Source organism: Peromyscus maniculatus, chromosome 16, assembly GCF_049852395.1.
Source record: "Peromyscus maniculatus bairdii isolate BWxNUB_F1_BW_parent chromosome 16, HU_Pman_BW_mat_3.1, whole genome shotgun sequence".
Lineage (NCBI taxonomy): Eukaryota > Metazoa > Chordata > Mammalia > Rodentia > Cricetidae > Peromyscus > Peromyscus maniculatus.
In genome coordinates, this window is record NC_134867.1 from 37,077,905 (window position 1) to 37,101,840 (window position 23,936).

Below are 23,936 nucleotides of genomic sequence, written 5' to 3' on the forward strand. Positions count from 1 at the left end.
GGGAACACAGAGGAAGACAGCAAGTTTTTGTTGGAGGATACCATCCTTGTGGCCTAATTTTTCTCTTCCATACTCCAGTATTGAAGGATAGGATTTCAATATATAAATTTTGAGGCTCTACAAATATTCAGTTCATAACATAATAATATAGCTGGATGAGATTGTAATTAAAACATGATCATGATTTATAACTAAATTGTCATAAATCTGGAGCACAAAAATCAAAATTCTATGACTGGTGGGATGTGTAATCGAATGCTTTTCAGATCCTAATCTAAGGAAAATTTTTTAAATAATTGGCTTTTCAAAATCATTTCCAGGAGCCCTGTTTAAATGACAGTGGTAGCTTATGCAGCTACATTTCATGGTAAATAAAAGCTTAAAATAAACAGTCAGTTTTGAACATATATGACCCCATGTAAAGATCCCTCCAAGCCCTCACCACTAGGGACTGTCCTGAGATGTGTGTTGCTTCCTTGTGTCAGATCCGTGGTGGAACTCTCTCGACTTCTGGAGTTGTCTTTTCACCTTTAACGTGTTCCTTGACATCAGATCTTCATCCTTTTCTAGGAATTTGGGTCTTTTGAATTATGAGATCATCTGGATCCCCCCGCCCCAAATAGAATCTAAAGACCATGGTGGACATATCATTCATTATCTGCATTTGTTTTCTTTTTGTTAAACTGAAGTTAACAACTATCTTTAGTATTCTTGCCCAGGTTGTATGGCCTCATGCTGGTGTGAGGAAATTCTCTACATGCAGGCTGAGGTCCTCCTGCATACTTCATGCCTGGAGCCTTTGGAACTGAACTGGAAAAGGCAGGAAGCATAGAGAATGAGGCAAAAGAGTTAAGGGAGGCGTAAGGAGAGCTGGGGGTTCAGAGAATGCCAGGAGCCTGAGGAGATGGGATTTGACTGCACGCACACAATGGGGAAAGAGAAACTCGGCAAAATTCCCTATAGCACTCACTCATTCTCCCTCGCCCCTGTGGCTTTTCACTAAAAAACACATTAGTACCAAACTTCTCTCCTAATCCAAAAATTTTAACCCCAGGATTTAAAAACGAAGGGGACAGCTCACATTTCCCCCACCAAGTGAGATGTCTGAATAAAGAGATGATCGCCTCATGAGTCCTGCCCCCACCCAGTGAGTTCCTATGGCCATGGATCCTTGCCTACCCTTCTAACCTGTACTGCTGGTCGCTGCCCTGAGCTGAAACCGCACAAACACCTCACCAGAGAATATTAACGCCAACACTATCACCAGGCCTTAAACATGCAGCCTACCATAACCTTCAGTCAAAATTGGCTTTTCGTTCTAAGGTACCCCTCCTCGGGTGTTCTGCTACAGCAACAGGAACAGCCACCACACTGCTATGGTGTGGCACACATCAGTGATCCCCCTCGGCTCACATTCTGAATTCTTCTTCCCCCAGCCACTAGCTCTATTCTGAGAGGCTACAGAATCTTTAGAAGGAAGGACATAGCAAGCAGAACTAGATCAGTAGGAGGAGACCTTTGGGGGCTATAGGAAGCCTCTGGTATCTCCTTCTGTCCTTGGTGATAAGAATTATCCTGCCACAACACATAATCCCACCACTGTTTTGCTCCAGTGTGTGAAGCCAAGTGACTATGTACTGAAACCTTTGAAACTGTGAGCCAAAATACACCATTCCTCCTCCACATGAAAATGCCAGGGAGCAGCAGGGACGCGCAACTGATTCTCCTCAACTGACTCACAAGCTGGCTGACTCTTAGAGCAAATCCAAAGTCAAGATCTCAGGCCTCTCTCCACAGGGGTTGCATCACTGACAAATCTCTCAAAAAGCACTGGAAATTTTTCTAAATGTTTTATTTTGGTAAAAAAAATAAATCTTGTTCTTCAACATGTTAATGAGTGATCTTTAGAAAGAGCCTAGTGAGCTAATGTGAAGAGTGCTTACATTTTATGGTGATAGTGCAAGCTATCATATCAAAGTAGCTCTGAGACAGCTTAGTGTAAACCATCTTCTAGTCAGATTTAATTCATCAGCTTTCCAATGAGTTTGCAGGCTGATGGAAATGAAGTCATCCTAGCCTTTATTTGAAAAAATAATTTTCACTGCTCTTAACAATAGTAACTAAGATGGGGCTGGAGAGATGGCTCAGCTGTTGAAAACACTTAGTGCTCTTTCTGAGGACCTGAATTCCATTTCCAGCACCCATGTGAAGGCTCACAACCATCTATAATTCCAGTCCAAAGGATCTGATACTCGCTTCTGGCCTCTGCAGCTACTACATGTGCATAAACTCACAAGGGCACACTCACACATAGTTTTAAAAGTAACTGGGATTATTAATTTTGGAAGGTGGATGAAAGACCCATATCCTGTTAAGAGTTGTGTAGATTTGACATTAATTATGTGTACGCAGTCCATTTCATGTCTTAAATCACTCTTGTTTCATCAATGCACATTAAAAATAATTACATTTGCCGGGTGGTGGTGGCGCACGCCTTTAATCCCAGCACTTGGGAGGCAGAGCCAGGCGGATCTCTGTGAGTTCGAGGCCAGCCTGGGCTACCAAGTGAGTCCCAGGAAAGGCGCAAAGCTACACAGAGAAACCCTGTCTCGAAAAACCAAAAAAAAAAAAATAAAAATAATTACATTTATTTTTTGTGTGTATGTATGTGCACATGTACCATGACACGTCAGTGCCAGAGGACAACTTTCACAAGTTCTTTCTCTCATTCCATGATATGAGCCCCAGAGATAAAATCCAGGTCATTGGGTTTTGCAGCAAGCTCCTTTACTCTGAGCCATTTTGCCGGGGCCAGTGTGCCTTGGTGTAATGGTGATTTTTCCAAGCATTCCTTATGCATACCATATATCTATCCTGCAGAATGTTATTATTCAAAATACATAAGAATGGGGTGCTCCAGCTGGAAGGAAGTGGTAAGGGATAAGAGAGTTCCCATGATCCCCACAAAGCAAGGCCCCTCTCCTGTTATTCTCGGTCACTGGAGCTGAGCTTACAGAGGCCTGGACTTGCTCTGAATATATCCTATAGTGAGTCATCAGCTGATTTAGACATTAGAGGATCCTCTGTGCCTGGATAGGTTGCATGACAAGTCATTTGACCCCTGAGACAACTTCTTTATCAGAAATTGACTACAGTAGCATGATAGTATATATTGCTAATCTTGGCACTTGAAAGACTAAGGAAGAAAGATTGTAACTTCAAGGCCAGCCTGGGCTATACAGTGGGTTCCAGGCCAGCCTGAGATACATAGCAATACCCTATCTCAAAATAAATAAGTAGTTTTGAACTTAAAACCTAACAAGAAAATAAGGAGATTGTCTTTCTTTGCTGGAGTTAATGGATGGGTTAAATAAGATCATGTAACTATAGCAGAAGCACTTAGCTAGGAACAGAAGACTCTGTTTCTCAAGTCAAATAACTTTAAGTAACAATATACACTCTTTCCTCCCAAATAAGAAGTAACTGGCAATGGATGGTTTCAGAGATACAGAAGGTCAGGATTTGCTCTCATGATACTAAAATGGTGGTGCTGCATGGCATAAAATACATTGAGCCAGAAGTAGAGGGCATGTGTGCCTGAACTGTGAAATCAAACCCAAACATCAGCACATCAACCTGCCTGCCTGCCTCTACCTGTCTCCCAGACCTGGAGGTTGTAGCGTGTGTTGTCTTTGGCCTCTGACAGTATGCTTGCCATTCCTTAAGTACATCCTCTTCCATGCATTATTCACGTAGCCATCACCTCTGCTCTGCGCCACTGATGCCCTATAACATATTTTACAAGTGGTACAACCAGCTGGAACTTGTCTCTCTGACCTGGTCCTACGTTTCTAGCTTCCTTCAGTTTCGTACTACCACACAGGACCTTTGCATATAAAATTCCCGGTGTTCTAGGAATGCCATTATCTCCTAAATGCTCATGTAACTAATTTTATTTATTCACTTAGGAACACTTGCAGAAAATTCTATATCCACTTGTCAATAATACAGTTTCCAAAGTTCTTCCTAGTATATTATCACTGTTTGACTCTGCTCAACTATCAACACTCCCTCTCCCCGAGCAGAACTATTTCTGGATCTTTCTGATAGTGGCAAGTGCAGGCCCTGCTGCCGGGAGGCTGGTGATGGGTTCTGTGGCCGAGCACCAGTTGGCATGCACAGTTTCACCGCTGCAAAAATCCTATTTGACAGGATGGCGCCCAGGCATCATCCACCACCTGGGAGTTTATGAAGACTGTTCTGATGTTCTGAGTCATTGTATATATTGTTTTACCTAAATAACAGCAACTCCCTTTTCAGATGATGGGATAAATATTAATAAATTTTGCTGTAGGGTTTCAATTTATGTTGACCATTAAAGACTTTCATGCTTGGAAGCTGTGGTTATCTAAGGCCATTATGCAGGAGACAAAAGAAATAAATAGCCCAAGCCAGAGGGGAAAAAAAAAACAAAGAAAGGTGAATAATTGCATTACTATGTGTAATCATAATTCAGGCTCCCAAGGAGATTTGCCTATATGAAACAATGCCCATGGAAGAGCAGAGCTCATCAGAATAAGTCATCCAGTTGCTTTTGGATTTAACAATCTACACACTCACAGAGAAGCAAGACCTTGAAAGAAACACTGGCTGGATTTTTTTATAGCATTATGAAGAAAGTAGACTTGCATGATTTAAGAGGAAGTGACTGGCATTGTCAAACAATTAGAATTGTGGATCTGAAATAGCACTCAGGACAGTTAACACCCTAGCCATTACCTCCTTTCTGATCATAAGAGTTAAAGTTTGACTTTGGTAAGAATATAGACCTGAGTTCAAATTCTATCTCTGCCTCTCAAGATCGTGTGACCTTAGGAAGTGTGTTTTGTATGTGGTTCAAAGGGAATTTAAAATTTGGGTAGCTGGATGCTTTCCAGGAAATGTGCTCCTTTCATTTGTATCTGTCACTTTACCTTTCAGTATGAGACACTCAATTCAGTGACAAGAACTTAACATTATTTATAGGCAGGGTTGCTAGAATCAGATTTGGGAGTACATAAAGTAAATGAAAACAGAATTGAATTTCCAAGTGTTAAAAAATAGACAATATGAGTCACATGTGGTATTGTATACCTTAATCCAAGTACTCAGGAACCTAAGGCAGAAGGATTCCTATGAGTTCAAGGCCAAATAAAATTGGTAGTGTTTTTTTAAGGTTGCTCATCGCATGTTCATGTACCCATGTGTGTAGTAGTACACAAATAGAATGTACACACATAGAATAAAGCTGAATCCAGGTCGGTGACATGTGTCAAAGTCTGCCTATGGGAGGTTAAGAGGCAGTGGTGGCTACAATCTCTTTTTCAAAGCTTTATGTCTGATAAGTGTTTAGAAACTTTTTTTTCTGCTAGATTGAATAGTGCTAGGTGATGCCATAAAAGTTCCAGGACCAGTCAATTTATGGCATCTTCCTCAACCACTCTCCAAGTTTTTTATTTTTTAATCAGCAAAATATTTTTATTATTAGATTAATTTTAAATTTTCATACGTGTGTTCAGTATTTATATGATTTTACCTCCCTCCAACTTTTCCTATGACCCCCCACTCCCTCTCAAATTCATGATTTCTTTTTTAACTACTCTAGATACATACATGTAAATGCATAAATATGTAAGCTCAGTCCTCTGAGTCTGTTTAGCATTGCTTGTATGTATATGTATTTAGGGCTGGCCACTTGGTATTAGATAATCACTTAGAGAATTCATTCCTGGGGCAGAGTCATTCTCCTATCAGAAGCTATTCATTTCATAATGAGGTGGGGCCCTTTAAGCCTTCCTCTAACCACAATGACAAATCAACTGGTGTTTTTATTGTTCAGGTCTTGTTTAAACAACTGTGTAGCTGAAAATTGCTGAGTTTAACTTCCCATTCATATATAGAAGACAAATGTCACAGTGGACATTCTGGTCCTCTGGCTCTTAGAATGTTTCTGTCCCATCTACTGTGAGGTTCCCTGAACCTCAGGTGTAGGGATTGTGTTTTGCATGCATCATTGACAGCTAAGCACCCCCATAGTCTCTGCATTTGACCAGTTAGGGCTCTCTATATTGGTCTGGTACAAAAGGAAGCTTCTTTGATGAGGGGGAAAAGCTACAGTTATCTGTGGGCTAAAGGGGAGTATTTAGAATGGGGTTCGAAATTGTACTGATTTAGGAAAATGGCAGTAGTATATACTCCTCAAAGATCTATGACCATCCTATTTGCTGGTACTTGGTTAGGTTTTCAGTACCACACATGATTTCTGTCCAGTTGAGTGGGTCTTGGTTACAGCCAAGACTTAAGTGCCACTATTGTACCTTTAGCAATATCTTGCTATGATTGTTATGTTGTGGTTCATAGGCATCACAGCTGGTAGGATTACTAATTACTTTCTTCCCTTGGTGGCTTGCATAGTGACCTCTAGTATTATACAAGCTAGTCCTCATTGAGGAAACTTTCAGATCAGTCTCAGCTCTACTCCTCAGTGTTCTGTGTCTGATGTATGTGGTGCCATCAGTATAGAGACTTACCTTCAGCCTCTGGAGACAACCAAGGACTTTGTATTGTCTTATGAGCCTCTTGGACTTCCTCGACCAACAACTCAAAAGGAGTCTTCTCATGCCTAGTAATAGGATTTGTATGAAGCAGTCTGGTTCTTGGAGATAACATCATTGCCTCAAATGGTACAACTTCCTTTAAACTAAACTTTTATGCACATATGCTTATATATTATATGTAATTTTAGCTAAATATAATGATTCCCTATGGCTTTTCCAAACATCTTTCATCCTTAGTGTTATTTATCTCTCCTTCCTCCCTTTTCTTCTATATTGACATTCCTGCCTTCTCCCAAATTGAAGCACCCTTTTCCAATTTCAGACAGAGTCCCTCCTGGAACCTGGAGCTCACTGATTCAACTACGGGCTGGCCAGTGAGCTCTAGGAGTCTTTTAATCTTTGCCTCCCTAGCAATGAAGTTATAATTGCAAGCCCAGCTTTTTATGTGGGTGCTGGGGATCTGAACTCAGGTCCCTGTGCTTCCATAGCAAGTGCTCTACCAACTGAGCCATGTCTTTAGCCTTACTTTTATTTCGTTGGTTTTGTTTTACTTCTCCTTTCCCAGAATTTGAGTGTGTGTAGGCACTCTAAACCATGTGAACATATGATCAATAAGGGAATGTTCCTAAAGACATTTTCTAATGTTTCTAATGTTCCTAAAGCATTTCTTTCTTTCTTTCTTTCTTCTTCTTCTTCTTCTTCTTCTTCTTCTTCTTCTTCTTCTTCTTCTTCTTCTTCTTCTTCTTCTTCTTCTTCTTCCTCTTCCCCTTCTTCCCCCTCTTCCTCCTCTTCCTCTTTCTCCTCCTCCTTTTACTCCTCCTCCTCCTCCTACTTCATTTTCCCTTTAGGCAGTACTGGGAATTGAACCTAGGATACTAGGATACTCCTCATGAATACTAGGCAAGCATTCAACCTCTGACCCATAGACTCGGGCTTCCCTTTAAGAACTCTGAAATTTACTACCTATTCCTCAGAAAAATAAGTCAAATACAGAGTTTCCCTTCCGGTTCATGACTGGATTTCATTTCATCTCTTATGTCTAATTAGAAGAGTCCTTGCATCTAAGGAAGCCAGGAACAAATTCCACCTTGGCTTGTGGAGCTGGCTTGTCTTCCTTTCCAGTGTGCTCAGGCTTCTGTCCCTTGTGTAAAAAAATCTACAAATGTGCTTTAGGTCCCAAAGGAATAACTGATCCAAGATCTCAGGATCTTAAAAGAAAAATAGTCCTCCGTTTCTTTAAAAATACATAATTGCTGCATCTCCTGAGATATTTTTACAGTGTTTCCCTAGAGGAGGAATTGCAGCTGATGGCCCAATGCAGGGCAGAGACCCACAGACAGACAGTCTGGCTCCAATTTATGTTCTGTGCTAACATGGCTAATAGGCATTAGTATTTTGATTTAGAGAAGTGCTCTACTGGATCCTGACTTGCTTGTATGCACTGGTAACATCTGGCTCAGAGGCACACATTTCAAGGCCAAGTGCTATTTGTTTTCTTCATCTTCTTTTCCCTCCTCTTCCTCTCTCTCTCTCTCTCTCTCTCTCTCTCTCTCTCTCTCTCTCTCTCCTTCTTACTTCCTGTTCACTCTTTCCAACAGAGGGCCTTGGGAATCACTTCAGTGTTTGGATAGATCAGTACACAGCATAAATTTGGCAGAGGTTCCATTTGCCCCATGTTGAACTCTGTTGGAGACACGTTGAATCTTTCAGAACTCTTTTATACATGTAATGTGTATCAGAACTTTCATACAACCCTGTCTGTACCATTATTTTCCCACCTTTTCACTCTGTCCAAGTTTTTGCTGTCACTTCATTTTCAATTCTAAACTCAACACTCACTACAGCTAAGTGGAAAAAATGCAGCAAATCCGGATTCAGAAGGAACTCTGTAAACATCTATGAAAATGAGTAAGCATTTCAGTACAAAACTTGGATTCTCTCCAGAAGTATGTCTCACTCTCAAATGCTTGATAAAAAGCAGTGGAACTGTAGCCACTGGTGGCTCCTTCCCAGCCAGGGGTGCCTATGATGGCCCGACTCTGGGAAGGCTTTACCCACCAGACACACAGTCCTGTTTTAGAATCTGAGATCTGTAAGTTCTTCAACTGGAAAAATGTGATGCTGTAATCTGCTTCCTTAACTGTCCCAGTGACTTACTTAACTGGAAGGGAGGGGAGATAAAATTATATATTTGAAATGCAGCCTTCCCCAAACAGTCTCTGAGCAACAAGATCACCACCTCTTAACTTGGTTTTCCTTGGCTTATGGCATAGATGACCAAACACCTCTCTTTCAATGGGCTTGCTCTCTGGAAAACTCAGTAAAATTTAACCAGTTCACACTCTGACAAAAGTCAAATCTAAACTTACCCAGCTAAGAAATGGAATTCTTGGGCTGGAGAGATGGCTCAGTGGTTAAGAGCACTGACTGTTCTTCCAGAGGACCCGGGTTCAATTCCCAGCACTTACATGGCAGCTCACAACTGTCTGTAACTCCAGTTCCAAGGTACCTGACACCCTCACACAGATATGCATACACTAATGCACGTAAAATAAAAATAAATAAATTCTTAAAAAAAAAAAAAAAGAAATGGAATTCTTGCCAGAATGCTTCCTGAGTGCTGGCTGTAGTACAGTATGTGATGTACAAACACCACAGCTTGCAAAACAAGTGAGTAGCCTTCCCAGTGCCATGGGGTTGCATTCCAATGGTGTGCTCGAATATAGCTTTCATCATACCATATGCTGTGCCTCCTTACTAGAAGAGCCATGTATTTTTAAAATGTATTTGCTTGCATGCTTATCAGATGCACAGAAAACGCATTCTTTGTGGATTTTTCTACCACTTTTGGATAGCACCAAGAGGGATTCAGTTTGGAAGCATGTTATCAATCAAAAAAACAATCAAAGGGCCACTAGGGTTTTTTTTTCCCATCTTCCCTTAAATCAGATGTGTAAATGCAAAGAATGTAAGGAATGAACATGAGATAGCCAATAATTTTATTGGAAACTTAAAAAGAGAAACAAATACCAGTTAGGATAAAAGTTTCACTAGCCTAGCCTCCAACAGAAAAACTTTAAGAAGCAAGATATGTATGTACCCCCATCTGAAATGGATATCTTTAGGGCAGAAATCATGAGAGCTCGGGGAGGCCCCCTTCTACTGTCTTGCATCATGGGCATTCCTCAAAAGCAGGGAGCGTCACTAATGGAATTATATGTTCTCATGCTGTAATTACATTTGATTTTCCTGATATTTCTGTAGACTTTTTGTTCACGGGTCCATGACTTAGCAGAATATTTAGAAGTTTTCTATAACCTTGTCCTAATTAAGACCCACTCATTCCCTCAAAAAGAGAGGATTAGCAAGAGCAATTTTTAACAGAAAAAGACAAAATGTGTAGTTAAAAAATTACTCAAGCTTCAGAGAGTTCTTTCAATAACAATAAAGGATACGAACAACAACAAAATATAGTCTTATTTTGGAAGGAAAGACAATCAGTCAGGGGTCTTTCTGAGTTCTGAAATGGCCTGAGCTAAAAAAATAAAATAAAGTCAAAAAGTTTTGGCTATACAACATATGTTTTCTTTATATTTCAAAGAGTATTTGTTAGACAAAATAATTTGATCTTTGCCTTGTGTTGAGTTGTATTGTAGACACTTTGGACCTTCCAGAACCTGTATGCATAATGTATATCAGAATTCTCATACAACCCTGCCCATACCTTCATCATGCCACTTTTTGATTTTGATGTATTTGGGTATACTGCTCCAGGTAAGCTGTCACTGACAGAAGATGGATGTGGCAGTAGAGTCTAGGTCACCATAGGTTGTGCTCCAGGATATGAGCAATACATAGGATTGTGTCAAGGATCTTTAAAAGACTCCCCAAAAAATGCCTGAGAAAATTAAAATAATAAAGTATGGTGGAATCTCCCATGCTATTCCTGCCTTAGCCTCATCTTCTCTCACATAAAGCCTTAAGTTTGTTCTATAGAACAAACCTCCATACCCCATTAGCATTCAATTCCTGTTTCTAGTCTGACCCTCCCATTCTCCACATGTTTCCGAAGCTACAGAATATGGGAGAGATATTTGAAATATGTTTACACTCTATTATTTCCTTCACAAAGCACTATGGACACAGATGTAGGAAGAAAGCTGGTTGGTGTTGTGGAGGGACATCTACTGGCAAATGGAGCAGGTTAGAGGTATAATTGAATGTCACTGGGCCTGACCTGGATGGGGTGTTCTTATCTGCAATTAGAAGTAAAGCTAGCTTTGCATCTCCCCAAGTTTACTACATTTCTTAAAATGCCACTTATTAGAATATTGAGATCCAAATTTCAGGTCTGTTCTCAAATTCCTGCAGTCTGGTTCATGGCCCAGCCATTCAACCCAAATCATACTCTGAGGAATTCCTAAATAACTTCTCAGCCAAAACCAACAGTGTCCTTCTAGACTTCTCAGCTTTATGCAAAATCATTGTCTTCACTCTGAAATAGCTATCTAGCCTTAAATTCAAAGGAATCATCCCTTCCACTTTCTCTACTTTCTGCATCTTCATAGTGACACCTGTATTAGTTCTTTAGATTTTGTTACACCATTGATGATTTTAACACAACCATGTGAAGGATTTCTCACTTGTCCCTGGACTCTTCTTAAGGTCTCAAAAATCTCCTGATGCTGGAATTTCACCTTCAGTTAGTCATGGTAAAGTAACAACTCTGCTCCTGATTCTTAAGCTTTTGCTGCTATTTGAGGTATTGGTCATGGATTATAAGTAGTAAATGAATATTCATCTACTTTCCACTTCTTGCAACCTTTGTGAAATTAAGGTTAGAGCTCACTACACATAGAGTTAAATAAGATTCCTGTTGCCCTATCAATCAAAATGCAATCCATAATTAAGTGGCAATTTTACCATTCTTTGTCTGCTCTTACTATCCTGACATAATGCAGTCTCTGCTCAAATCCTATGACATTCACTTGGCCTATTCTTCTCCATCTCTAATTTGATTGTGGCCATTCTTTTTTTCCTTTTATTTTTAAGATTATAATATAATTATAACATTTCTCCCTTCCCTTTCCTCTTTCCAAATCCTCTAAATACCTCTCCCTACTTTTCTTCAATGCACTTCCTTTTTTTTCACTGTTATTGTATGCATATATATATGTACATATATTTCTAAATATAACCTATCTAGTCTGTATAATATTAAGTGAATATCTTTTCAAATATTTAACAGGTTTTCTCTGTTCTTCAGCACTCATCCAAATATGTTTTCTAAAAGGTATACATAGCATATATGTAAACCAAATCACCTAAACTAGTTGGCTTTCATGCTTCTCTTATGAATATACTGATTTGGTAGATAAATTTCTATTGAAATATGTTCTTAATCTATATGTGCATATAAATTTATGTAAATTACCAGATATATCTTTTGAGATTCATGTTTGTGGATAATTCATAAGTCACTTTATACACACATATGTAATTATTTAAATAGTATAAATAGAATAATTATATTTGGGTCTATAACATTAATTTCAATACATGTATACACTATGTAATGATCAAGTTGATAATTAATAGTTCCATTTCAAACATTTATCATTCTTAGGGGTGAGAACATTTGAAATCATTTATTCTGACCATCTGGAAGACTACAGTAAACATTGTTAACTATAGTTACCCTACTTTATATTATCAGCCACTAAGACTTTGTTATATTTTTAGATATTTCCCAATTCTTCAACTCTTCCCTCACCTCTGGAAAATGTTTTAATCCTAACTAAAAATTCATTTAATATTTTGCAATTATTCTCCAACAATATGTACCTAAAATATTTATTAATCATTGAGATTATTGAAATTTTACCTCATTATATATGTATCTTTTCAGGACCCCCCAATGGCTGTGACCCTCGGGCTCCGAATGGAGGAAATGATCTTTAATCTTGCTGATACACATTTGTTTTTTAATGACTTAGAGGTAAGAATTTTAAAAGCCAAGAATAATTATTGTCAACACAAAAACTCTCAAATGGTATCATGTATGCAGAAAACCTTAAGAAATATGAAAACATACATTCTCATCCCATGAGAATTGTGGAGTTCTTGTGTGTGTGTGTGTGTGTGTGTGTGTGTGTGTGTGTGTGTGTGTGTGTGTGTCTCCAAGGTTACCAGCTAGCTCAAATAATTGAACTTTGATTTTAAAGCAGGTTTGAAGCAAGAGTACAGACAGACTTCTGCCCCCAAGCCTTGATGAAATTAGGGTGAAAGAAAGAAAAGCCACATTTTAGCGAGTGACTTAGATAAGACTTTAGGTCAAGACTTAGCTGTACCAGAGACAGGAGATGAAAAATGATTCCATGCGAACCGTGAAATCATGTGCTGAAAGCTGCAAGGTCAGAAGAGATCAGTTGTTGTTTTCTCAGTCCCATCCATGTTTTCACTGCGTGATAAAATGTCTGCGCAAAGAAGCTTTGTTTGTTAATGAACAATATGAAAGCTCAGTATTCTTCAACTAGTTTCCCATTTTCATGTAGTGAGAAATACTGACGACCCTTACACAACCCGGCTTCAGCTATTCCCACTGCTCATTATTCCCAGGGATACAGGATGCTTTTACGATGATGCCTGTAAATAGGAAACAATTGAACTTGCATGGAACTTGACATTTTAAATACAGTAATAGCTAGTTGTTACTTTTCTTGTTCTTAGTATGATTGAGTCTCAGCTTAAGAATGGTAAGATGGTTAATATTTTCTAAGTTACTAAGAGAAATGAGAAACTGTATGTGGTTTTGTCCCAGCTTTATGATGTGTGTCTCATTTGATTTCTTTGTACTAGGAACACATGGAATAAATGAACTTTAAGCTTTTTGGTGGCATATTAGAAATAAAATGGAATAGGGCAAACGAGGGTCATCAAGCCTACCAGATCTCACTATGACAGAAGAGAATGAACTCCACAAAACTGTGTGCACTATCACACACACACACACACACACACACACACACACACACACACACACACACACAATTGCATGCACACACATAAATACAATAATAATAAATAGTTTTTAAATAAAATCTTCACCTTTTAGCAGAACATTGAGAATGTGAGGGTATCTTAACACAAATATGTAAATACCTTTACATGCTTGGCATAAATATTGCAACATATATAAAAAGCTGTGGCTAAATTTTGTGCTTTTAGACTTTTCATCTCATGCAGGGTATGTTAAAGGTACTTCATAAATATCCACTGTGATCACTAACAGCAATATTAAACTGAGAAATATTGGTGTTGACATTTCTCTTTTGGGTGTGTTTTAGAATTCCACAGAACCACTATTTGACTTAAACCCCACAGTTCAACTATTGAACTGTACTCCCCTTGATCAATAAATGATAAGCCTGATCAAAGCAGCAGTGTGTGCATGTGTGTTTGTACCGGTAGATGAGTCCAGGAAACACCAAAGTGTACTGCCAAGTGACACAAACAAGCACTGGACTCATGAGACCCAGCCAGGCAGTAACTTTCAAGTCCGTTTAGTAGAGTTACCTACATGCCTACTGTCCTGTGTGGCTAATTTTGAACATCACGTTTATGTCAATATCCCTTTTGTCAGCAAACTTCTGACAAAGGCTCCATCGTAGGAATTAAGAGGCCAAACCTGCTTCTGCTGACACCCAGAATTGCTCAACACAGTACATACTACCATTAGCTTATTGTGAGAATTTTTTCCCCTGTATATTTAATCTCTTAGGATCTTTTGTGGAATCCGAATGTCTATTTGAAACAGTAAATGCTTTAATACGTGGTGCACCATGGGCAGTGACGGCTGTTTCTCTCTAACTTCCTCACGAGATCCAAATCTGAATCTGACTAGTCAACACTTCATTCCATTCTGCCCACCCCCCCCCAGCCCCAGCAAGAGAATTCTCTCTGTTCAAAAAAATGTTATTTCAGTTAGAATAACTTCCAGAAGAGAAAGCACCAGGGAGTTGGGGTTCACAAAAGCGAGAGAAGAGTCCTGTGGCTTATGACTGGAATAGATCAGGAACAACTTTGTGGTTACCTTATAAGACAAATTTAAAGCATTTATGATTAACACCAGAATTATTTCAAACATTTGAGGTCTTTGCTAAGCTATGCTCAAAACCAAAGCACTTGGATGTTTGAGGGAGTATTTTAGATTTGTGTTAAAATGATTCCTGCATAGCTCCTCACAGTGAAAACTAGTTGATGAACAATTATTTATCTTTTCCCTTAAAAATCTAAGTAATTGAAGTTCAAGTTTCTTTCACTGGACTGTAATCCTCGGGCAACTGTCCAGAGTCAACACAGAGAGTTACTAAGCATAAATTTAAAGAGAGTTAGATTTGGAAGGTCCTCAAACCTAACTTCAAATACAGAGTGCATGGTCCAATAAGTTTGATATACTGTTGTCCTCAGGAGTCAAAAATGAATTTGGGGGCAAGTTATGTACAAATTAATCATGTGAGTTTAATACTTGAAATGTCAGGGGAGCTTTTCAAAGAAAATTAGAATCAGAAAGTATTCAAGAAATAACTTCTGGTGGTTGGAGGAACTCACAAAATTCTCCCTGCCCAAGAATGTCACCATGTCTGAGCTAGAGAGATGGCTCAGTGGCTGAAAGCACTGGCTGCTCTTCCATAGGAGCCAGGTCTGACTCCGAATACCTAGAGGGCTGCTCACAACTGTCTGTAACTCCAGTTCCATGGGATCCGACACCTATTCTGGATTCAACAGGTCCCAGATACACATGTGTTACACAGATATACATGCAGGCAAAACACTCATGCACACTAACATCTATTTAAAGAATATGACTGTCTGAAGAAGAAATACTTAGGTCTTGGGTCGTCCTCAGCTACTTCATTTCCTCCTGGTTCTGCCAGCTTGCATGCTAACTGCTTAGATTAATTTAAGGCCCAATGCAGCAGCTTGCGATACCTGCATCTGATTTTATTTTTTCTTTTTTGGAGGTGCAATGCCTCCCTTCGGTGCATTTTTCTCGACTAATTCTTTGTCAGAGAAGGAAAAGAGCCACAGCTCAGATAGCTCCAGTTCCCATGAAGTTCTTTTTCTTCTCCTCCTACTCATGACATCCACATCTTCCCACAGCCCTCACCATCTGGGGTATTAATTCACGTCACTATAACTTCTTGTCAGGAACTTGAAACGATGGTGGCAATCCTACCAATGACTATCATTTGTCTAGACTGCTGCCATGTATTTAAGAAGCAACTCTTTTGCTTTTTAATTGGGAGTTATTTTTATTGGTGTATACTTGTTGCACGTGGTACTGGGTTGTGTAAGGACATTTTCCAGCAAATATATTATGTATTTTGAGCATATTCCCCATTACATATTCCCCTTCCTTCCAGTTTTTAAGTTTCCCGTTCCACTCATCCACTCCCCAAATTCTGGAATATTTTCTGCCTCTAGAATATGCCTTTTAAAATCACTGTGTCCAGGTTATCTCTCCCAGAAGCACTCTCATATGATCTCATTAGAATAACTCTTCTCAGCCCTTAACTTGTGAACACAGAGATTCATTCAAAATTATTAATCCCATAATTTATGCAAACCTTATGAGCTATTAAAATTAGTATACCTAGATTTTTGAAAGATTTTTTTGGCTTTGATTTATATATTTAAGGGTCTTTTTGCCTCCATGCATGTATGTGTACCATGTGTGTACAGCAGAAGAGGGTATTGTTAGCTGTCCACGGAGCTCTGGGAACTGAAACTGGGTCTTCCGGGAGAGCAGCAAATGCTTGTAAATGCTGAGCCACCTCTCCGCCCCCAAATACATTTTAAAGTTACATACTAGCATTTGGCTGACTGAGCTTGCCTCTTAGTTTTGTGTTTTATTGTTGCTTGTTTAGTTCACATTTATTTTATTTCCTTGGGAAAGGAAGCTATCTATCCACATCACACATATGTGGACCTCACAGCACAACTTGCAGGAGTCTGTTCTCTCCTTCCCCATTGTGGGCTCCTGGGTTCAAACTCAGGTCCTCAGGCTCAGCATCATGCTCTTTACCTGCTGCTGAACCATCGCCTCACCCTCCAGTTCTGTAAATTAAAAGAAATCCGAGTCAACGTAAACAGGATAAGTATGTTCTGTGCATAAGACTGGAGGCAGACATTCATGTTTTGCTACAGGTACTTCCAGGTCTGTGACAAATTCAAAGTGGAGAGTCTTTCTTAATATGGCATATTTTCAAATTTGATAGTTTTTAAATTGATTTTTTGAATTATATGTGCTACATGTAGCGTCAAAATCTGTAGGTATAAGTAAAATAATCTAAAGGAAATATAAGAGGCCCAAAAGCTGGGGATGTAACTCAGTAGTAAAACATTTGCATAATATATGCAAGGCTCTAACAAGGCTCTGGCTTCAGGCTCCTGCAAAAGTCACACACACACACACACACACACACACACACACACACACACACACTTAGTGATTTATTGTGAATTGTAATCATTTGTAACTGTTAATTATGGACTCTAAGGGCATTTTAAATCCCACCAGCAAATTTCACCTTAAATCAGGTAATGTTTCACTGGAAGTTTGCAGATTATTTAAACACAGAACAAGATTTTTTAGAACACCAAAGAGCCCAGTTCTTATGTGGAAGCCACTATTTGCTTTAAACAAACTAACTGGAAATCAGATCCAAGGTGGGCATCCTGACCAAGGATTATTTTCCTTAGTGTTTGTAGTGCATTTGGTATGTAAATCTTCACTGTTTTACTTGTATTCGTTGAGATTTAAAAATGTTTTTAAAGCCTGATGAAAAGAGGTTGTCAGGTTCTATGGCTACTAACTTTGTTCTCTATCAGAAAACCATGAGTTCAAGTAAAATAACACTCCCACTCTAGCAAAAAAAGCAGGAAGTCTTGGAAAGCTCACAGGACACCAAGTTCTGAGGTCAAGACCCCTCTGTTGCCACCAAGCAAATAATTAATAAAAGTGACTGCTTGATATGTTCAGATCCAAGGCACATTGTGTATTTTCAGATTAGCAGAGACACTGATCTCAAAGATTCAAGAAGTCTTCTTATCAATGACGTTAAGATTAAATATATTTTTCAAAGCCCTCCAAAGTTTTCAGGCCACTTTATGTGACCCCTCTGGATTTAGATCTGAGGAAAGAAGTGGTACCATTTCTCCGCACACAAGAAAACAAGCATTAGAGGAAGGGATGGATGGGCCCATGCTGCCATCTCGTGGCCATAGTCTGATGCCATGGAATGATAGGAAACCATCCCTGTATGAGATGTGTTTGGGAGAGTGGTAATGCCTGCTCTTTCCTTTTTCCCCAGGAGTGTGATCAAGTTCATATAGATGATGTTTCCTCCGATGACAATGGCCAGGACTTAAGGTAAGCCATGCTTTTCAGTCTTCCATTTCCTACAGAAATTCAGCCATGGAGTTTTGCACATGTAATTATTTCTTTTATTTCTTTTTAATGTATTTTGGGTGTTGCAGTACCTACAGTTTTGCAACTGATGGCTTCCATGCAGCTGCAAGTAGTGCGAACCTTTGTTTGCCAACAGGTGTGAGAGGAGGAGTGGACTGGATGAGGAAGTTGGCTTTTCGTTACAGAAGAGTAAAGGAATTGTATAACACCTACAAGAACAATGTCGGAGGTACGTGCGGCCGATTCCATCCAGCGTCAGCACCCTGGGTCTAGGTAGAATTCAAGCTGTAGTTTCCAAATGCAGACTGGCCTGCTGGAAAACAAGTCAGCTAAAGGCTTGCACTGAAAAGCACTGGGCCTGAATTTTGGCTTTCTTTGAATTAGGAGGGGGACATTGAATGCACCCTTGTGAAAAGACTTGGCTATGCTGTGTGAAACCTGGTGTTCTATCAAGATTTCCAGCAAGATATTTACTCTACTTCATCCACAGTACTCTCATGTTATCAATGAAAAAGAGACAAATGAGGGAGGTGGTCCAAAGAGCCTTGCAAAACTGAGAGCCATAATTGTTGAAAGAATTAATAACAATCACTGTCTGACTGTCTGTCTGTCTCTCTCTGTCTCTCTGTCTCTGTCTCTGTCTCTGTCTCTGTCTCTCTGTCTCTGTCTCTATGTCTCTGTCTCTGTCTCTCTGTCTCTCTGTCTCTGTGTCTCTCTCTGTCTCTCTCTCTGTCTCTCTGTCTCTGTCTCTGTCTGTCTGTCTCTGTCTCTCTCTGTCTCTGTCTGTCTCTGTCTCTCTCTCTGTCGTCTCTCTCTCTCTCTCTCTCTCTCTCTCTCTCTCTCTCTCTCTCTCTCTCTCTCTCTCTCTCCAATCAGAGGTTTGTGCAAGTTCAAAATGTGCAAAATGTCTATTTGATCTTTTTAAAACTCACGCATTATCTGACAATGTATCTTTCCACATACAATATAGTGCTCTCCATGATCACTGTGGGATTTTAAACCTCTAATACTCTATAAGCAGTGTCTAAATCACATTATATTTATCCATATAATTTGAGTCAGTATTTAAACCTTTAGCCTCAAACCACCACCCTGACTATGCTTCTCGATATGGGAAAATGGATCATCTTTTATTGTTAGAATCAATTTTAGGTCAACAGATTCTCAAGATTAGTTCCAAGATCGGTCACACTCAATTCTTCCCACAAGCTGTTTGTTTTTCTTTTAAAGGGAAACATGTTAGATGAGCAAAAACCCAAAGTAATCCAGGAGGAAATTATTTTTCTAAACACATGTACACATTCTGTAAATGTGTGTGGTCATATTTACAGAATATACACAGAATAAAATGAGTAAAACTTTCATCCACAGCAAATACATTGCACCCATCTATTTTCAACTTAAGGATGGGGACTGTGTGTTGTTAACTAGTATTCTCTAGCATTGAATCACATTAAATGCTCAGTGGATGCTCAGTAAGTGTAAAAAGCAAGGCAGAACCATGGACAATGTGAACATTTGAGCCAACAGAAAGTTTATACAGAGAAAACTTTTGTTTCCAAATAGATAACTGAGCCCTGCTCCAACTCCTGGTTGTATTTCCTAAATTACTCTATGCTTTGTACAAGACATGATTTTCTAGGTAAAATAAATTGTAAATAATATGTTTAACTTTAAAAAAAAACAGCCCTTTGAGAGGTCTGAAATATTTGTTATCTGTGTGTCTTTCCCCATCTTACAGAGTATTGTTAAAAATTACCTTAAAATTGAGAAGACTGTTAATATATAGTCTTGTCTCTTGGGTACTTAAATCAGTGATTGAGTTTCTTTTCTGTCAGATATTTTATAGCATCCTTTTACTGAAATTTGGAAAAATGAGACTTCCTAGAAAGTAAAAGTTTTCATTTTAGGTAGCTCCTCTTTGTGTGTATATTTGCTCCTAGTATCTGAAATACAATTTGAGTGAGAAACTTTCCTTTTGAATGGATGCTTACGTGATCTTATTTTATCACGAAAGCAGGGCTGCTTTGTTTTTTCTCTTTTTCTTTTCCCTTTCTTCCTCCTTCTCTTCCTCCCTCCCTCCCTTCCTCTTTTCCTTTCTGTCAGTGATGGGGACTCCTGCATGCTGCTCATGTGATCCACCACTGGCAAATAGGCCAGCATCTCTGTAAGCTAAGATTTAACATACCTGCTTCTTCCCACCACTGCTGACACTAGGATAGTCCACCGTGGGATTTTAAATACAGCTATTAATTCCTTCTTAAAACACAAAATATCAGTAAAGGCAGACACTCGTTTGAGAAGCATTGTTAACAGCTGCACACCGATGCTGATAATACTTTTCCAAAGTGGAATTCTAATTGTGACAATATTGTTAAGTGGCATCTTTGTGTTCCTGGGCTGGAGGGGCCCCACTGCTCCTCCTGAACTGACATACCCCAGCCCCATCAATGGACTCAGGCTGAGAAGTTGCTGAGCCTTCCAGCTATTCTGTTAGATTCTAGCTCTGAGAGAGGGGAAACATTGGGGTCTGCTTTCCCTGTGTCACATCTCTGTCTAGCCAAGTGGCGGATGCCTTAAACGTGCTGTCTAATAAGAATACATTGAGTGAGTAGAGAATAATCAGCTCTGAAAGGGTGAATCCGTGTCCATATAAGCCTGTAACTCTTTACTTATGACACAGCCAAAATAAAAATTTTTTTATTGTAGACAGAAGAAATGCCAAATTCTGTACTCCAGAGACAGTGTTCAACTTCTGACTGCATGTTGTTTTCTGGCGTTTCAGGGCTCCTCGGCCCTGCCAAGAGGGATGCGTGGCTGCAGTTAAGGGCAGAGATTGAAGGCCTAACAGATTCCTGGCTAACAAATGCACTTAAGTCTTTATCAATTATTAGTACTAGGTAAGTAGCATCGTTGCCCTTCCCTTCTACTTCAATTATATGGAAGATCTGGGTCCAATGGCGCAACAAAGAGAAACTGTTCCAGTTCCTAGCAATTCACCACATCCAGGAATTTTCAGCATGTGTGTGTGTGTGTGTGTGTGTGTGTGTGTGTGTGTGTGTGTGTGTGTGTGTGTGTGTGTATGCGCGCGCGTATTCGTGTGTTCATAACTACTGATAATCCCTTGGGAAAGTCACATAACTTGTCATGAGGAGGAATCAATGCTGTGTTGGTGACTAAGTCCAAAGGATGCTGATAAAGTTAAAAGAAGACTTTTTGTAAAAAGATGCATGGTGTTAGTCTAAAAGATAACATGCACCATTTGAGGGCACCAGGAAAGAACAAGGAAGCTGCTCTTGGCAACCTATAGCCTGTTCAGGGTTCCTACAAACTTGTCAATATAGATGACAAAATTACAAAGACTTCAAGATGTTTTTCATCTTTGTACTATGGACAATAATTCAGGAGTAGTATAAATTTGGGATGTAATGGCTGATGGATGAAATTAATCTTTGTTCTTTCTTATTCCATAGTTGTATTTCTGACTTAGGCGAGCCAATAAAGAAAAGGTTAACCAGTGGGTGGGTAGCAGATATAAGAAGAGATGTTATCCAGACAGATAGCAGATACATAAAAGTTTGCCAGAGTAAAAGAAGAGCCTAATATTTAGGACATGGAAGTAAATTTATGTGTCAAATCTGGCATGTGGTTCCTTCCTGGTGGCAAGATCAGAAACGTCACCAACAGAAAGTCCTTGTGGTGTGGGCTCACATTTAGCTTCCTGTGTTGATTTGGGCAGACACGAACATTCTGTGCAGTTCTTGGTGTCACATTCTAATGGAAATTCTGACAGCCATGAAGCCTCCAGGGTCCAGTTTGGTAGTCCCAGGAATTTGGTCTGTAGAACCTATACAAAAGAGAAAACTGCCAAGAATTCAGCCTGAAGAGAGTCAAGTGTGAAACAAATTTGTACATTGCAAACTGTGTGAAATGTTGGGCCCAAATGAGTTAGATTTTACTCTGTATCTATAATTGTGAAAACCAGGGTGAGTGTGTAAGAATCGCAGGAAGGGCCTTTAATTCTGTATGCAAGAATTGTCTGGCAGTTAAAGCTGCTTGGGCATGGCACTTACATGACGTCTGTAACTGTGACGTATCAACCAGAGGTCAGGGACTCTGAGACATGAAAACTTTGAAATTGTATACAGTCATGTGCATTCCTCCAAGAATTAAATCAACAGCTCATTTCTATTATTTTTTTATAAATGAACTTAAAGCCATCTCAAAAATATGTGACCTTAAGAATGAATAAATGAATGAAAAGAAGGCCTGAGAATAATAAGCCAACATCTATCAACTACTTAGTTACTCGGTTTGACACTTGCTAAGGTATCCATATACTTTAGCACTAACACATATTTGAAATTTACACAAAACCCAAAAATGTAGGGAAAGTCAGAGTTCTCAGCAAAGTTGAGTTACTGTTTTATCACTTGTTCTGTGGGTATTTACTAAGAAAATAACTCCAAGTATAGAAAGGGAAAAAAAAACTCAAGATAGCATTATATACACAGTCATGAGGAACTAAAAGCCACCTAGACATTTTTTTTAAGTCATGTTGCACCAATTGGCAAAAGAGATTGCTTGTAGATAATATGAGGATAGCAGATAAAAGAGATTGTATAGACAGTATAATTCCTAATGGGAAAATAAATTTGCAAATGAAGACAGAAGCTATCTCTGAATGTGAAATTAATCATTGACATTTCTCATTTCCTTCTTTATATTTGTCCTTGACAAATTTCTGCCGTAGAGTGTTGATAGTTTTGAAAGATGACATAACTACTAATATCACATATTAGTAAATGGTGAAATGTCATTTCCAAACCACCTCTCCAAACTGAAAAAGCCTGTGTCTTACTTCACTCCGCTTTCTTCTCATCATTTAAGAGTTAAATGACTTTGAAGAGAACCTCGCTCTGACAAAATGTTATGGAGACTTTTAAATGTCAGACAGTGGTCTTGGGTTTGTTTATTATCCTTAATACTCTGCCACCTGAGGGAGCGTCTGTTGGCCGATGGCACTGGTGGTTGGAATACCGAAAGAGGTGATTTCTTACAGACCTTAGAAACAACAGTGGCAATTTTCAGTCTTGCTGGTAGGCGTTGTTTACCGCTAGAAAGCAAACGCGTGCATTTCATCCCCGTTAGGAGTAACTGCGTAAATGTCTTGGTCACGACGACCCAGCTGATCCCTGCTCTCGCGAAGGTTCTGCTCTACAGCCTAGGAGGTGCTTTTCCCATTGAGAACATTTACAGCGCAACTAAAATAGGTAAGGAAACGACCTGGAAGTTTGTACCACGCGCAGTCACCTCCGCGATCGGGGCGTTCCACAAGTGTGTTTATATTTCCGCGTGACACTCTTTTAATCAACGTCCCGTTAGCACACCCAGAAAATCTGGGAACACGTCACATAACACAATCACGTGTCATTCATGATATATGCATGTGTTTCACAAGAACTCTTAGCTAGTAAAATGCTGAACTTAGTATTTAGGCCATCCTAACCCATTCTGCCCATTTTGCACAGTATTCTAGCATATATTGTCTGTGTAATACGTGCTCTAGCCACAGTGTTTGATTGTTCAATTAATATGAAACAGGATGCCATCTTTGCATATTCAATAATACTGATCTAAGGTTAAAAATAAAAATACTATGTTGGCATCATTGGAAAGTGTCTGATTAACTCCACCATCAATCAAAAAATAATAATTTCATGAACAAGTGAAAATTTTTCATAAAGCAGAATATGTAGTTTTAGTATTCACTACATGAGTGTCTGGAATATACCTTTCTCCTCAATACATAGGACTCAGATAACTACAGCCTCCTAGGTAAACTACATTTATAGAGCCATCTTCAT

At 39.3% G+C, this 23,936-nt stretch overlaps 1 protein-coding gene across 13 annotated transcripts in view; it reads left to right on the forward strand.

Moving 5' to 3' along the window:
• Eya4 (EYA transcriptional coactivator and phosphatase 4) overlaps nt 1–23,936 on the forward strand; it is a 250,416-nt gene that overhangs the window by 218,512 nt on the left and 7,968 nt on the right. For all 13 annotated transcript variants that reach the window (XM_042262206.2, XM_006980091.4, XM_076552631.1 and 10 more), the window contains 5 exons: nt 12,505–12,594; nt 17,972–18,030; nt 18,138–18,298; nt 20,855–20,969; nt 23,221–23,342. In XM_042262206.2, coding sequence (XP_042118140.1) covers nt 12,505–12,594; nt 17,972–18,030; nt 18,138–18,298; nt 20,855–20,969; nt 23,221–23,342 — 547 coding nt within the window. The remainder of the gene's footprint in view (nt 1–12,504; nt 12,595–17,971; nt 18,031–18,137; nt 18,299–20,854; nt 20,970–23,220; nt 23,343–23,936) is intronic.